The following is a 17,331-nucleotide window of genomic DNA, read 5'->3' on the forward strand; positions in this document are numbered from 1 at the left end:
GCCAATTCACAAAAGACGCAATTAGCGTACCATATAATGTTTTCTTGTCCAAAAACAAAATGCATGGTTGTTTGCATATATATATATATATTCTAATTTATATTATGTCACTTTGGTTTCGCTGCTTCATAAAGTAAAACTTCCAGCAGCATTTCAAATCAGTGTTAAATGCTAAAGATCAGAGCATTGGGTAAGAGTTGTTTTTTTGGGAAGTAATAGGCACGTGTCTTGTGTGATATGAGATTGTGGCAAGCAGCGACCTTTTCCCACCGGCATGCCTATGTTTGGCGTCAAGTTTAAAGCAGAAAATGAGTTGATCACCTTATAAGGTGCTATGAAAAAGCGTGATGAGGCAGTTAATTTGCCTTGTTGGAAACTGCACCGTGGTGTCCTTGAGAAAAGCATAAACACCTCTCTGCCCTTGAAGTGCCAAACCTGTTTGCCGCCTTTAGTTTATCTGCATATGTAACAGTTACACGAGTCAGGGCACATTATAATGGGAACTGAGCGTGTATTAATATAGTAGGACTTCTTGACAAAGAATGGCTTCTTCTGCTGTATACACAGTGTCTTTGGTTTATACTTTATGTATATACGTATCAGCCTACCTGCAGCGTCTGCTAAGTTAATGGGAAATTGGAGATCTGAGAAAAGGGGTTTGACACATTCAGCAACAGGAGCAACAACATGTTCTATTTTAACACATAAATTGTAGATTACTCAAATGGAAATTATACAGATATCATAATGGAGATGGACACGGCTGGACGAGGGGTCACCAGCGTGGCCAAACTCACACTCAATTTGGCGCACAGTAACACCAAGTTCACTCTGGAGGACGTCACCCGAGATAGTCCGGCCTTCTTGGACTGTTTTGTGGACGTGGAAGAAGGCCAAAGTCTCAACATCGGAGTATAAACAAAACCCACTCACACTGATTCAGCATTTATTATTTGATTCATCCCACCCCCGCAACGGTAAAGATGGTAAGGAGACGGAGCAATAACGCATCAAACAAACACTCCAGACATGTGAATATCCCAACTGGGCCTTTGTCAAGGGCTCAAAAAGATATCACAGAAAGGGCAGAGAGGAGGAGAACGACAAGAGGAAGAACATTTCCCTCCCATGGCTGGTGTACTGAAGAAACTCAGGAGATATTTCTGGAAACACTGCATTCCAGTTTATTTCAAACCTGGTAATACACTCAGGCACAAACTTGCCCACCTCAATGACAAAACGCCCAGGCAGAAATAGAATGATGTAGTATAGTATAAACTTTATTTCAGACCAGCATGGCCCATAACAATAGTGTACGTTGGTCAGTACAGCAAGGAATGTACAGACTTGTACACTGGGGAAACCAAACAACTCATCCACAAACGCATGTCTCCACACAGGAGAGCCAGCTCATCTGGAAACAACTGAGTGGTGCACCTACACCTGAGGAGGAGGAGAAGGAGGAGGACTGAGATATAATCTGCCAATCAATTTACAATGCAGCGTCAACCTCATTCACCACCTTGAGGCTGGAGCCTCTGACTGATAATGGATCATTAGAGCACTGCTCATAGGGAAAATAGGGAAAAGAGGACAGGGACGAGCGGTTCCACCACCAAACCACAAATGTCTAGCTGTGCCAGTAACAGATACAAGTCGAGCGAGTTTCTGATGGGTGTACCCACAGATGTTTTTAAACCTCAACTTCCCACCAGTTCCTTAGAACTGCAGTCAAGTTGCCTTTAATTATTTATTTTATTTCTTTTTTGTGGATGATTGAGAATCTTCACAGATCTTTGCGTATTCACAGCCTCACGATTCTGTTTGTGTCATTTTGCTGCACTCAAGTGGACCAAAATATTATTGCACGTGCCGTGAATGCAAATTAACATATAACTCAAAAATTCGTCTGCGTTAACAGACTGCATTGAACGCTGTGAAGTTATAGCTTTGAAAAATAATTCCGAGCAGAATTTCTCTTATTTAGATGGCTGTCAAACGCAGTGCGGTGACCATTTACTGTGTGGCTGCTACGGGATGATGAAAAGACAAAACGAGGAAAGTCTCGCGAGATTTTACTCAGAGGTCAAAGTTGACGTCGCCATGTGTGGGTGCCCCATCTACTGCTGAACATTTTAGGTAGAAACGGCTAAAGTGTTTGTCTTTTTGTATAAATATATGAGCACGGACATTAAAACTGCTTTTACTTTAAGCCCGCGGACCATTTCAAGTTAATTTTATCAACATAGCTAGTGCTAACTAGCGCTAGCATTCCCAGCTCAGTTGCTGTTTGTATCCGTTAGCTGCCGGTGTCCTTCATATGATGGTTTAGCGTGACATGTTTCGAGTCCGATCACTATCAAGTGCCTTATTTAACCACAGACAGAGTGACGGTAAGTCAGCCTAACTAAAACATTGTGTGGATTTCTTCAGTCTCCCAGCTGTTGTTACGGGTCTTGCTGCCCTGGTTTTGTTAGTTGTGCTGCGTTATGAACAGCCCGTTGTGTGGATGCGCACCGCTTATGTCCGTTTTTTTTTTTTTTTGTTGTTTTGCAGGAACCTTGTACAAGTTGTTTTGCACGATGAGCGAAAGCCCCACAGCTCAGCAGGAAGCTAAGCTGTTGAAAAGAGCCAACGAGGAAAATGAGGACTGTGCTGAGAAGGTGCAGGCCACAAAAAGAATGAAGGCAGATGAGGAATCCACTGAAGATGAGAAGAAATATCCCAAAAAGAAAGTGACCCTCCTTTTGGCATACTGTGGGAAGGGATACTATGGCATGCAGGTATGTTATGAAGCCGGATTCTCTCTCGCCCTTCTTCTTTTTTTTTCTTTTCTTTTTTGTAAACCCGTAAATTATTTCCACGTTTCAGAGAAATCCTGGAAACGCTCAGTTTCGGACCATTGAAGATGATCTGGTTGCTGCTCTTGTCAAATCTGGCTGTATTCCTGATAACCATGCAGATGACATGAAGAAGATGTCTTTCCAGAGATGTGCCCGAACAGATAAGGTATGTGTCGGGACACAATTCATAGCACAGCCAGAACATGGTTAAAATGAAATTGTTTGTAAGGAGTGCTCCTGTTGTAATGTATTTATGTGCATGTATTTCATGTGGACTGTTGACATACTTTTTTTTACATTTTTACTGGTATGTCACTGACGAGGTATATTGGTGTTTAGGGCGTGTCTGCAGCTGGCCAAGTGGTGTCTCTGAAGTTGAGGATGATCGACGACATTATGGCAAAAATCAACGAGCATCTACCTCCACAGATCAGAGTTCTTGGTGAGACGCCGGTTTCCAGAAATCTTTTCAAATTTGCTGAAGCCAAATGTGATTGAATAATGGGGGGAAAAAAATAAATTACTTTTGTTTCCTCAGGACTTAAACGGGTGACCCAGAGTTTCAATTCAAAAAACAACTGCGACGCTCGCACTTACTCCTACATGAGTCCAACGGTGGCCTTTGCCCCAAAAGACTATGACACAGAGAATATAGCAGCCTATCGCCTGGAACAAGAGACACTTCAGAGGCTGAATCGTCTCCTTGCCCTTTATAAAGGCACTCATAACTTTCACAACTTCACATCTCAGAAGGCTCCGAATGACCCTAGCGCCCGCCGCTACATCATAGAGATGTCCTGTGGCGAGCCCTTCGTCCGCAGCGGTCATGAGTTCGCGGTGATCACTGTGCGGGGCCAGAGCTTCATGCTGCACCAAATCCGTAAAATGATCGGCCTGGTGATCGCGGTGATCAAGGGCTACGCGAAGGAGGAAGTGCTGGAGCGGAGCTGGGGACATGAGAAGGTGGATGTTCCCAAAGCTCCAGGCCTGGGCCTGATTCTGGAAAGGGTTCACTATGACCGCTACAACAAACGCTACGGGGGGGACGGTCTACACGAGAGGCTGGAGTGGGAACACGAGGAGGACGCGATCAAGGCCTTCAAGGAGGCTCACATCTACCCAACCATTGTAGAGACAGAATGTCAGGAGGGCTCCATGGTGAGCTGGATGGCCACACTTCCTAAACACGACTTTGAAGCCACAGCAACTGTGACGGAAGACAATAAGGATCAGAAACAGGTATCTGTGAATTCAGATTAAAACAGCAGATGTTTGACTCTGAAAATCCATTTATAACGCTCATTCATTGTTGCTCCCTTTTACCCCCAGGACAACGCAGATGAAGGGAATGCCTCAGATTAGGCCGCCCCGCAAAAAGAAGATCATTATCTCACCAAAGCATTCTCATTTTTTTCTCGGGAATGAACTTTTTGTACTCTTTGAACGTGACAATACCTGCTTTTCAGTGGGATTCAATCCCATTTGTCTTCTAAAAATGTATCTTATACAAACAACACAACAATAAAAACGACTGTTCTTTATTGAAATTGTATTCTTTCCACATATTCATCTCACAGAAATAAATGTAGATACCCTGTTAGTCTGGTTCATGTGTCCTCTGCGACGACATTGACATTTACACTTGCTGTTTGAGTCTTGTAAGGTGCCCTTTAAAAATATGGTATAAGAGGAGTGGCCACACTGCTTAGTCAAACGCGATCTCTGTTTGGAGGAACACGACGTTGTGGGTCATTTACAGCTTCTCTGTTTTTATCTGACCACATATATTCAGAAATAATGAAGTTTGTTATTACATGCCATGTTTATTAAAAATATTCATGACTACACATATGCCTACATATTTGCTAAAATACATTCTCCTCCAAAAGTACGGGAACAGTGAGGCCAATTCCTGAAAGACAAATATGAGACAAGAGATTATCATTTCAGCTTTTATTTTGAAGTATTTTCATCTGGATCTGATACACAAATTGAAAATGGCATTGTTTGTAAAAGGTTTTAGGTGAGCAAACGTAATGGAAGAGACGGATTAAATTAAATCAAATGAATTAAATAAATTGAGGCTTGTTTCTGCACTTTTTTGGCAAATTCCAGTCTGGCCTTCCTATTCTTGATAATGAGTGGTGTGCATCGCTTGCTGTATTTTTGTCCATGAAGTTGTCGGCCAATAGTAAATCGTGATTCTCTCAGGTGGTTGGTGGAGGTGGTCGCAAATGTCACTAGCACTTCATTTAGGCCATAAAACAACTGATATTGACATCAACACCTTCTTTATGGCTCTATTTCTTATCCAGATTTAGATACCTGGATAAATTAAAAGCTGAAATATTGGCCCCTTGTCTCATCTTCATCTTTCCTCATCTAGTGTCAAACCATAAAGTTTTCAGTCCACAGCAAAAAAATATAAAATAAAATAAAATGAATATAAAAAATAAAATAAAATAAATAAAATGGCTTCACTGTTCCAGTACTTTTGGAGGAGTGTCTATTAGCTGTGAGATCAACTTCGCCTTCCAGTCACTAGGAGGCGACACTAAAATTACGTGTTTAGGACTGATGTCGCGTTCAATAACCTCTGGACGCTGTAAAATAGGATTCCCACGTTTCGACTGATTTCAAAATCCTGAAATGTAATTTGACAATACGTCTGTGTTATAAATACAGTCTAATGGGTAGTATAATGTATACAATATTTAATATACTGTGAGTTTGATGTTAAAACTGATACAAGATGTTCTAGGATTAGGTTTGACTTTGGTGTCTGTTTTTTCTTATTCCTCAGATGACAAGCGAACGTCGCATAGGTCAGTAAACATGGCGCCGGCCAAAAAACGCAACGTGAGTTCGGGAAAAACTACAAAACAAAGTGGAAAAAAGGCCAAAATCGACCTCGACAGCACCGTCGAGCGTATAACTGAAAGCAAGAAGCACGCCAACGACGTTTTTGACATCCTCGAGCTCCTTCAGGTATCGGTTCAACCATTTGTTAGCTGACCGGTGCTGTATGTGTACTGTTTAGCTAACGCTTAGCATTGTCCCATACGAAGCCAGCTGTGTATCATGAGTTAGTAAAGCACTTTACAACATGTGTTGTTTTTTTAACACTATATGTTCTTGCAGTCAGAAAATGAGAAGGATGTCGTCAGTGCAGTCAACGCCTGCTGTAAACTCTTCTGCACGTTGTTGGAGAGGAAAGAGATGTTCAGGGGGAAACTGCCCGAAGAGGACGAGGCGCTGAGTGGTGCGTACCTGACAATATGTTATAATATATAATTACGAGGTCGATGTTACGACTCGTGAGACTAGTCGTATAACAACGAAGCAACTCAGTCCAGTCAGATCTGTCTCCACTGCTCTGGGGTTGTTTCTTGGTTCATGATCTGTTGCCACTGAAGCTGTAAATCACATTTTCATCATGTTCTGTGTCCTTTGGTCCAGGGGGGTACAGCGCTGAGGAGAAGTACCAGATGTTCATGCGCCACCGCTACAACAGTTGTGTGGAGATCCTGCTTGAACATCTCAGTCATGAGCTGCATGCCGTCAAGGTGAAATGATCTTTCCATCTAGGTTAATGGATGTCTGTTTTGTTAGCAGGTTTAGTCACTCTTTGATGGCTGAAGGCTCGTAGGTGGCATTATACCACAGCCTCTGCTTGTGCAGCTTTTCATTAAAGCGGCACCTTATTTGAGGTTCATTAGTCAGTATCTAACAGAATTCCTGATTTGCACGCCAGCTTAGGTCTGCCAATGCCATTTTACATTTGTCTTTTCTTTTGCTTCGTTTTGTCCTGTAATGTACCATTTAACAGAAATGAATGGATTCTTTTCAAATAAACACCTGTCCATATACAGGAGAGCGCCCTGTGCTGCCTGATAAAGTTTGCTACGGGAGAAGGACAGTATCCTCTTGAGGACTTGGACTGGAGCGAACATTACAGCTTCCCCAGGGAACTGGTCCTGGTAGGGTTTTTTTTTTAACGCCAACCATTTCTGTTTATTTCTATTTTATTTTTATTTCTTTTTGTTTTATGTCGTGAGCGGCTCAGGCATCTTCTGATTTTCCTTCTGTGACCAGGCCGTGGTGGAGAGACTTCTGTCTAAAACTACGGACACCTCGCTGCTGATCTCCAGGTTCCAGGAGTTCCTCGAGATGGAGGATTTGCGATATTACGTAATGAGCTCCATCCGCGAGAACATGGGCCAAGTCATGGACAAAAGCAAAGGGGTAGGGGAGCACAAGATCCTGTAAATCCTGCTTTCTGTGTTGTTAAATGTCACTTGCTGTGCTAAAAGCTGCTCGCCCGTCCCTCTCAGGCCGTGTTGCCCGTATATCAGAACAATGCCTTCACCCTCATGTCTAACATCAGTATGCCGAGCCAGGAGTCAGAGCTGACCAACTTTATGGTCAATCAGGAAGGTGAGGTGATCTTTTACGATGTTGCGAGTGTGTTTGTCGTGACTGAGATGCTGAAGTGTTAACTGTGTGTGTGTTTTCCCAGCTAAGCATGAAGACTGGAAAGCTGCTAAACTGAATGTAAGTAAACAAGATTTTATTCATGTCTTCACATTAATGCTGGCAGCTAAATATTTTCTGATCACGTGGTTAAATATTTCATCTCTCTACAGGAGCACAAGCGTGTGTTTGAGAGGATGTGGCTCGGCTTCCTCAAGCACAAGGTAAATAATGTCTATATTGCTCAGATGATTTCTTCTCTTTTCACATCTCTTGACAGTGTGCTGTTAGGTTTGCTCTTTGTCTCATTAATATTTCATCTGCACTGTAGCTGCCAAGCAGCATGTATAAAAAGGTCTTGGTGATCCTCCACGACTCCATTTTGCCGCACATGAGCAAACCCACGCTGATGATTGACTTCTTGACAGCTGCCTATGAAGTTGGTAAGTTATGCACATATCTCCATAGCGACTAAGCCTCACAGGCGTTTTCATATTTGGCCTTAAAGAAATATCTCTTTAAGGCAGGGCTGCGTTAGTAAATGATGGGTGCATCTTACCTCCGTTACTCTGTTGCCTTCAAGGACTGTGATGATGGACAGACGCTCTAACCTGTGTCTTTCTGTGACCCAGTCTGGAATCATGACAAAGGCAATATGTGTGTTATTATAGACTGATGTAACAGAAGAGCAAAACTGACTGATGTGGAATTAATTAGATTAAACTTCACAAAGAAGCAAACACACCTTTCTACTGTACATTACTAATGTAAATACCCATTTTAAAGGCTGACTAACTAACATCAAATAGAGGAAATCAGGTTAACATATTTATTCGTCCTACAAAAGAAGAAACCAGAAAACCAAAGAAAGCGTTTTTTCAAGTGCTGCTTTATCATTCAGTTATTAGTTGGTCTGTTTTTTTTTTAAATTCTCTGTTGACATGTCAATGAAATGTGAAAATATGCACGTACTGAGATGTTCAAAGGAGGTAAAAATGAAAAATGGCGATCCTTCTGTGTGTGCGCACATTTTCTGTCTGCTTGCTTTGGTCCTTTTCATCCCTTAACTGAGCACTGAGCAGGCAATCACCCACTGGCTCCTACTGCAGATTCGAAATGCTCAATCAGGCAAAAAAAAAATCTGCTGACAGAGGTCGGACTCGTGCCAGTGGTGTGTGACACACTACAAAAACCAGGACCACAGACACTTGACAGTGGTCTGACATTGGCTGTCGGCCGACTGTCGGCTTAATGTCACGGCCTTAAGGAAATAAATGATACAGTTCTTGTGTATAGGTTTAGCAGGGGATGGAAAACTATTAGTGATCCTTGAATGTGTTAAATGAACACTGAACGGCAAAGGTAGACGTGCATCTCAACGTGAAGTGAGAAATTGTTGCGATTCCCTCTTTAGTATTGTGAGGTCATAACTTTAATATGTAAAGTGGACTGAGATGACTTTATGTAAATAAAGTCTGAATTCAGTTTTCGTCCAGTAAGAGGTGTGAAGTCCTGCAAGCACGGAGAGTTCATTGCATTATTTAAAAGAAGGGCTGCAGTCACTGCTGCCTCTATATCTGACCAGCCTTCAACACAGCCCTGACGTGTCATGTGTGTTTATTGGACAGGTGGGGCAATCAGTCTGTTGGCCCTCAATGGCCTTTTCGTCCTCATACATCAACACAACCTGTGAGTATCATATAAAGAGACATTTCTATATATCTGTACTAGACAACAAAGATGTGTTGAATAACTAAAACTCTGTGTGTGTCTTGTATTTGCAGAGATTATCCTGATTTCTACAAGAAGTTGTATAATCTTCTGGAGCCTTCTGTTTTTCATGTGAAGTACAGAGCACGCTTTTTCCATCTGGCCAACATTTTCCTTAGCTCCAGGTAACACTCGCTGCTACAGATACTACCAGTTGACGACTGTGTTTCCTAACATACTCACACCTTTCAAATATTTGTCTATAAAATAGTAGATAATTGTCAAGTCAGCATCGCGTTAACTGTACGTTTCCGTTTGCCTCCAGTCACTTGCCTGTTTACCTAGTGGCTGCCTTCGCCAAACGCCTGGCTCGCCTCGCCCTCACAGCGCCACCTACAGCCCTTCTCATAGTGCTGCCCTTCATCTACAACCTGATTCGGCGCCACCCGTCCTGCAGAGTCCTGATACACAAGCCCAGCACGGAAGACGGTGAGTCTCAGTCAGATTTCTGTTTGAATAATTCAGGTTAAATCAGAATAAATGAAGATGTTTGTTTCTGTTTGCTGTCACAGATCCTCTTGAGGACCCATATCTAATGGATGAAGAGGATCCTGTTCATTGCTGTGCCTTAGAGAGCAGCTTGTGGGAAATTAAGGTGATGCTTTTGGATTCACAAATGAATTGCGTGTAACTCAGATGACCTCTGACCTATCAGTGACAGATTACATTTTTGTTCTTTTTGAAAGCAAAAGGAAGAAATGTGACTTTGAACCTTTGTACCAACACCTTCTCTTTTCACCTTTTCTGCAGACGCTGCAGAAACATTACCACCCAGACGTGGCCAAAGCTGCTATGTTGATCAACAAACCGCTGCCGGATCAGGAGGATGACATCAGCGAGGTGCTAGAGATAACAACACATGAGGTGATGTTACACTTTCATTATTAACTTTCCTTTTCTTCCTCATCTTGATTCCTCCCATGGTTCATTTGAATAACACGCCCCGTGTTCTCATCCACAGATAATGGAGAGGGACCTGAAGCAGGTCAAGCGTGTCCCACTGGAGTTTGAAACTGCCACACAGTTACTGAAAGGAGGGGGGGATGTGTTAGGACAGCACTTCTGTCTGGTTTAAAACAAGCAAAAACAAAACTTCAACCCTTTTCTCGACCATTTCAAGTTGAATGTTTATAGCAGCTTGGACTTATCGCTCGCGTTTTCTCAGAAAGCAACAGCTACATCCACAACAACAACAGCAGATTTGTAGATTTGAGTTTCTGTTTTTTTCTTTATTTGTTTTAAAGTGTTTTCTCTGTGACTGTCGATGTCTGATGCGTCTTTGACTGTCAATAAAAAGACGTTTTCAGATTTGATTCAGTTTGTCTCTATTGTTTCTCGTCACAATTATTATGAAACAGAGCTTTTGTTCCTTTTGCTTGACTGAAACGTTCTGAAAATGACGCATTGACACAATTAAAGCCATGATGTATTTTCTCAGTAGTTAATAATACCATTGTAAGGATTAAAATGTTCTGTATACTCATAACGTCCAGGAATCAGTTTAAATGAAGAGTAATTATGTAAACATTTAAACCATAAAATACACCTGATTAAGGAACAAGATCATTTAATTCAATGCACGTTTTCATTTAGTGTTGTGCGCTAGTTTCAGGAGGCGTAAAGTGTGTACATGGCCACACACTTTAAAAATCAGGTAATACACTGATCAGCCACAACATTACAACCTCTGACGGGGAAAGTAAATAACACTGACCATCTTATGAAGTTGTAATGGGTAAGCTTCGGACCTGGGATTTATGTGGATGTTACTTAGACATGTACCACCCACCTAGACTTTGACCAGGCTCCCCCACCTCATATCAATGACAGGCCTTGATGGCAGCAGCAACTGTGCTAACCGTATGCTAACTGCTAAATGTAGGTTAACTGTGCTAACCGTATGCTAACTGCTAAATGTGGGTTAACTGTGCTAACCGTATGCTAACTGTGCTAAATGTGGGTTAACTGTACTAACTTTGCTACATGTAGGCTAACTGTGCTAACCGTAAGCTAACTGTGCTAAGTGTAAGCTAACTATGCTAAAAGGCTAAGTGTGCTAATTCCCATGTTGACTGAGACGGTACCCCCGGCAGTGGCCCCCAGCGGCCTTTCGAAAGTTGTATTTATTGTGTTTGATGCACGGACGACACAGCGGCATGGTGACTAACACGAAGCGAGAAGATCCGGGGTCGAGTCCAGCTCACATTTCTGGGTAAAGTTTGCACGTTAGAAAAAAATAAATAAATCAGGAGAATGAGCGAACATAACATATTTGTTGCAAAAGTCCTTACTACATTTATATGCTGCACTGAGGCTAATCTTGTGCACAACAGCGTTAGCACCAAGTGCGTCCTCCCTACAGTATTTATTTGATTAATTGTATTTATTGCACGGGCGGCGCAGCGGCGTGGTGACTAGCACCACCGCCACCCAGCGAGCAGGGCCGGGCTCGAGTCCAGCTCGAGCCGTCCGAGGCAGCTCACACCTCCGTGAGCCGTCCGAGTCTGCTCACATTGGGTGGAGTTTGCATGTTCTCCCTGTGTCCGCGGGGTTTTCTCCGGGTACTCCGGTTTCCTTCCTCAATCCAAAAACATGCACGTTAGGGAAAAAAAAAAAAAAAAAAAACTTTTACTTGACCACTACAAAAGAACAATCGTCCTATTCATTTATTCGTGTTCATTTATCAGAACATTTGCAGAGTTAAAAAAAAAATATATGTTTAATTAACCCTTTAAGGTTCTTTGCAGCCGTTTGGTAGACGACACTTTGAGTCACTATATCTCATTAAATAATGCATTGATATTATCTCAACCTGAATGATCCATCTCTGCCACTTGGTTTAGTTGCGCTATGCTAAAAAAAAAAAAGTCCTGTAGGTGGCGCTGCGTCTGTGCGCAGTCTGCTTTTTCAGCATTTCTTCGAACAGGAAGTGAGAGCGAGAAAATTGCATCGTCACATGAAGACACAGTTTGGCGAAATTTTCAAAGGTAAGATTTTTTTTTGACATATTATTGTTTCAGAGGTGTTATTGAACAGAATTATGTAACTTAATGCAACAAAAAAACTCCCATAAGGGTGAAATAATTTTTTAAAAACGTGCTCTACCAAATGGTTGAAATGTCATTTTATGGTAAAGGTAGAGACTCTAGCAAATGTCAGTAAAATTAGCTATTTCCAATGAAATAAAAAACTTGTGATCCTTCATTATTATTAAAATGATATGATAGTGATAACGATGATATTCCATCATATGCATGTTTGAATAATAATTTAATTTATAAGAATAATTTTTTACTGTCTAAAAACATGCTATGACATGCTAACAGTTCAATTGTAGCGATAAAGGTAGTGGTGCTAAGACAATGAATTAACAATTGTTTTAAAATAAAGAACATGAAGATCACTGTCACTAATATTATAGATTGGTTTTAGAGAGAGAGAGATATCATCTGAATCTGACTCTAGCAGTCAGTGGCGAGCCAACTGCAGAATCGACGAAAGGACCAAGAGCCTGATGTGGCCAGCCGTGGCGTTTTGGAATCGTCATCATCCTACTACTTCATTTGAAACACACATAAGAACAAGTCTACCCGGGTAGTGAAGGAACACATTTTACTGAACACACACACCAAGAACTTTTTAACTTTGAACTTTAACTTTGAACTTTTTGTTGCGAATATTTATTTTCTTGGGCCCTTTTAATATGCGTATGTGCATTTAGGAAGCCGGCTTAGGTAGGCAGGGTTTGTAATTGATTTTTTGTATAATATAATTTTCTAAACCTACCTGTTTTGTGTTGTGTGATGTTTTCTGCTGACTTTTATTATTTCAGGCTCCATAGTCGCATCTAGAATTTCTGATATCAGCCCAGCTTTAATTTGATTGACTACCTTTTATGTTTACCTGGTAACAGAGGGTTACAAGAGGGTTACATTAGCACAGTTAACCCACATTTAGCACAGTTAGCATACGGTTAGCACAGCTGACCCACATGTCGTTTTATTTTTCCTTTTTGTGCGTGTCTGTGTCAGGCTGCATCCTGTTGGGGATGGCTGCTGCCATCAAGGCCTGTCATTGATATGAGGTGGGGGAGCCTGGTCAAAGTCTAGGTGGGTTGTTCTAAGTAACAACCACATAAATGCCAGGTCCGAAGCTTACCCATTAGAACTTCATAAGACGGTCAGTGTTATTTACTTTCCCTGCCAGTGGTTGTAATGTTGTGGCTGATCAGTGTATCACCTGCAAAGTGTACACACTTTACGCCTTCTGAAACTAGCGCACAACACTAAATGAAAACGTGCATTGACTTAAATCATCTTGTTCCTTAATCAGGTGTATTTTATGGTTTAAATGTTTACATAATTACTCTTCATTTAAACTGATCCCTGGATGTTATGAGTATACAGAACATTTTAATCCTTACAATGGTATTATTAACTACTGAGAAAATACATCATGGCTTTAATTGGTTGCAGGATTAACCTCTTGCATGCAGAGGACTTTAATAATTAAATTCAAGACTGTATAACACCGGGATAGCCAAATACCATTTGCAACAAATATAAAACAGAAAAACTAAAAACCACTGCGTCATTTTCAGAACGTTTCAGTCAAGCAAAAGGAACAAAAGCTCTATGTTTCATAATAATTGTGACGAGAAACAATAGAGACAAACTGAATCAAATCTGAAAATGTTTTTTATTGACAGTCAAAGACGCATCAGACATCGACAGTCACAGAGAAAACACTTTAAAACAAACAAACAAACAAACAAAAAACAGAAACTCAAATCTACAAATCTGCTGTTGTTGTTGTGGATGTAGCTGTTGCTTCCTGAGCAAAGCGAGCGATAAGTCCAAGCTGCTTTAAACATTCAACTTGAATTGGTCGAGAAAGGGGTTGAAATTTTGCTTATTTTAAACCAGACAGAAGTGCTGTCCTAACACATCCCCCCCTCCTTTCAGTAACTGTGTGGCAGTAATATATAGAATATATATAGAGAGTAATATGTAGAAGCCACAGTGGGTTTCTGCTTACACCGATCAGACATGCCGGCATGGCATGAAACTGAGATATTTAACAAAGTAGATCAGGACAAGAGTCTAGGAACAAGCTGCTTCATAAATAGGAAATCTAACAGAGCCTGGAAACACAATGTTGCTAGTAGCGGACTTTCGTTCCTATGCAGTGGCGGGTGGTGGTGAAATTTGGTGGGTGGTGATTAAATAGTTAACACAGCAGCAAAAGAGACATCACCTACAATACACACAGTTACATCAATACAATCATACAGCTACACTACACTTTCTTAGTGCTCTACATCAGTGGTTTTTAACCTGTCTGGCTTCACGACCCTTAATGACAAGCTGTGACCCAAATCCAAGAAAATTTTCAACTTCTCAAAAATGTATTGAATGAAAAGACTGTGCAGCTTGAACCTGAGACAGTAAAATATAACATAATAATAATAATTTAACTGTGGAGTTTTAGCTCAAAATCTTCACTTACTGAAACTATGACAACGACACTGCACTACACAATAAAATCCCCTGTGGTAGCAAGTCATGCTAACCACTGTACTATGCAGCTATATTACCAATATTTATACTATTTTTGTCTGACAAACGTGTCAAATTAAACAATTCCTTGTTGGGTCCATGCCGTATCCCCCTCCATAAAGCAGGCACGGACAACAGAAAAGTGAATTCTTGGCTACACTTGCCATTAGCCAGTTATTTCTTTCAAACCAAGAAACAGGAAACTTACGATTTTGTCCTTTGCCCCTTTGAGTTATTTGAACATCGTTTGGCCGACGTGATTCCAGTATCTTAACTTTCAACTTTTCCTCCAAAGACATTGAGGAAACACATTTTTTTAACTCTGCAAATGTTGTGATAAATGAACACGAATAAATGAATAGGACGATTGTTCTTTTGTAGTGGTCAAGTAAAAGTTTTTTTTTTTTTTTTTTTCCCCTAACGTGCATGTTTTTGGATTGAGGAAGGAAACCGGAGTACCCGGAGAAAACCCCGCGGACACAGGGAGAACATGCAAACTCCACCCAATGTGAGCAGACTCGGACGGCTCACGGAAGTGTGAGCTGCCTCGGACGGCTCGAGCTGGACTCGAACCCGGCCCTGCTCGCTGGGTGGCAGTGGTGCTAGTCACCACGCCGCTGCGCCGCCCGTGCAATAAATACAATAAATCAAATAAATACTGTAGGGAGGACGCACTTGGTGCTAACGCTGTTGTGCACAAGATTAGCCTCAGTGTAGCATAAAAATGTAGTAAGGACTTTTGCAACAAATATGTTATGTTCGCTCATTCTCCTGATTTATTATTTTTTTTCTAACGTGCAAACTTTACCCAGAAATGTGAGCTGGACTCGGACGGCTCGACCCGGGATCTTCTCGCTTCGTGTTAGTCACCATGCCGCTGTGCCGCCCGTGCATCAAACACAATAAATACAACTTTCGAAAGGCCGCTGGGGGCCACTGCCGGGGGTACCGTCTCAGTCAACATGGGAATTAGCACACTTAGCCTACATTTAGCACAGTTAACCCACATTTAGCAGTTAGCATACGGTTAGCACAGTTGCTGCTGCCATCAAGGCCTGTCATTGATATGAGGTGGGGGAGCCTGGTCAAAGTCTAGGTGAGTGGTACATGTCTAAGTAACATCCACATAAATCCCAGGTCCGAAGCTTACCCATTACAACTTCATAAGATGGTCAGTGTTATTTACTTTGCCCGTCAGAGGTTGTAATGTTGTGGCTGATCAGTGTATTACCTGATTTTTAAAGTGTGTGGCCATGTACACACTTTACGCCTCCTGAAACTAGCGCATAACACTAAATGAAAACATGCATTGACTTAAATGATCTTGTTCCTTAATCAGGTGTATTTTATGGTTTAAATGTTTACATAATTACTCTTCATTTAAACTGATTCCTGGACGTTATGAGTATACAGAAAATTTTAATTCTTACAATGGTATTATTAACTACTGAGAAAATACATCATGGCTTTAATTGTGTCAATGCGTCATTTTCAGAACGTTTCAGTCGAGCAAAATGAACAAAAGCTCTATGTTTCATAAAAATTGTGACGAGAAACAATAGAGACAAACTGAATCAAATCTGAAAATGTTTTTTATTGACATTGATATACAGTGCATACATTCTTGGCATCTTCAGAGATCCTTCCAAGTAGAGCTTGTTTGTTTCTTTCCTGGAGTAGTGGGATTCAAGTTTTGGGAAAGACTTGATATGCTCTCGTATTTTGTCTTTGCTACTCTCGGGCACTTTGTTTTGAGGTGCATGCCGCCCTTTCTTGCCTGGAGATGAAATTCCCAATTCAGTAGACGGATGGCCACCAGCAGACCTCGCAAATTTCTCAGAACCATCAAGGGTTCAAAAAGAAGTCTTTGCATACCCTTATCTGCCTTCCCCCAAAGGTTAGATAATACTCAAATGAATGAGTTCTTCTTGAGATTTTTTCACTGTTTCTTTTCCCTCTTTTGATAACGTGGTTGACAATGAAGTCTTTCTGCCTTGCTGCATCTCCCATCTCCCAAAAATGTTGAAATATACTTTCCCTCACTGGCTCTGGGAAGTTCTGATTGCATTTGTAATGACAAGAGGCACAGTTCTTCTCCCTCACCCTCCTTCGTTGAACATGCATACCATGAGAATTAATGTAGCTCTGACCAGAATTTCTGAGCCTTTTACGTTGGTTTCTTTTCCAATTTTCAACATTTCTCTGTCTTTTTCTCCCTCTTTGTGGTGTGTTAGCATACTCTTCCTGGTCACTGTTAGCCCCTCCACCGTCAACAAATTCTAGCACAGTGTCTACCGTCTCAGTCCCTCGATTCTCTTCTGTCTCCATGTGTCCCTCAACAATTGCATGATCTGTCTCTCTTCCTCCATCTTCCGCTGTCTCCATGTGTCCCTCTCTCTCTTCCATCTCCTCGTCTCTCTCCCTCATCTCATGCTGTGTCCCTAAATCATATCATTAATATTTTTTTAATATCCTACACGAGTGCCCTGAATCTATGAGTTCAAGGCTAGGGTAAAGTAGATTATGAGAAAGTTCAAAAGAATATGCTATGTCAGAACACTAGGCTAGTTAGCAAGCGCAGTTAGCCAGATCAGATCAAAACATGTGGATTAGCGTTAGCCATGCCAGGCTAGCCTAACAAGGGAAGGCTCTCAAGGCAGGATTATGTCTTATCGTCATCACTCTTG

General features: G+C 41.5%; 2 protein-coding genes across 3 annotated transcripts; both read left to right on the top strand.

Moving 5' to 3' along the window:
• The first annotated feature begins 2,025 nt into the window (after nucleotides 1–2,025).
• pus1 (pseudouridine synthase 1) lies at nucleotides 2,026–4,384 on the top strand. Of its 2 annotated transcripts, none has more exons than XM_047569195.1 (6): nucleotides 2,026–2,139; nucleotides 2,557–2,783; nucleotides 2,872–3,009; nucleotides 3,183–3,285; nucleotides 3,382–4,082; nucleotides 4,173–4,384. In XM_047569195.1, exons 2-6 carry the CDS (start codon nucleotides 2,583–2,585, stop codon nucleotides 4,203–4,205), a joined length of 1,176 nt encoding a protein of 391 aa, XP_047425151.1. In that variant the 5' UTR covers nucleotides 2,026–2,139; nucleotides 2,557–2,582; the 3' UTR covers nucleotides 4,206–4,384. The 2 variants fall into 2 exon arrangements, with proteins under 2 accessions (XP_047425151.1, XP_047425150.1); XM_047569194.1 differs by having other exon boundaries at nucleotides 2,073–2,393.
• A 1,262-nt stretch (nucleotides 4,385–5,646) lies between these two features.
• On the top strand, nucleotides 5,647–10,399 carry noc4l (nucleolar complex associated 4 homolog). Its single transcript, XM_047569193.1, has 15 exons — nucleotides 5,647–5,831; nucleotides 5,985–6,105; nucleotides 6,303–6,409; nucleotides 6,716–6,823; nucleotides 6,939–7,088; nucleotides 7,178–7,280; nucleotides 7,363–7,397; nucleotides 7,490–7,540; nucleotides 7,648–7,759; nucleotides 8,945–9,005; nucleotides 9,101–9,211; nucleotides 9,352–9,515; nucleotides 9,599–9,681; nucleotides 9,837–9,950; nucleotides 10,048–10,399. The coding sequence occupies exons 1-15, from the start codon at nucleotides 5,679–5,681 to the stop codon at nucleotides 10,159–10,161; spliced, it is 1,587 nt and encodes a 528-aa protein (XP_047425149.1). The 5' UTR covers nucleotides 5,647–5,678; the 3' UTR covers nucleotides 10,162–10,399.
• The last annotated feature ends 6,932 nt before the right edge of the window (nucleotides 10,400–17,331 follow it).

Source organism: Mugil cephalus, chromosome 19 (genome assembly GCF_022458985.1).
Source record: "Mugil cephalus isolate CIBA_MC_2020 chromosome 19, CIBA_Mcephalus_1.1, whole genome shotgun sequence".
Taxonomy (NCBI): Eukaryota; Metazoa; Chordata; class Actinopteri; order Mugiliformes; family Mugilidae; genus Mugil; species Mugil cephalus.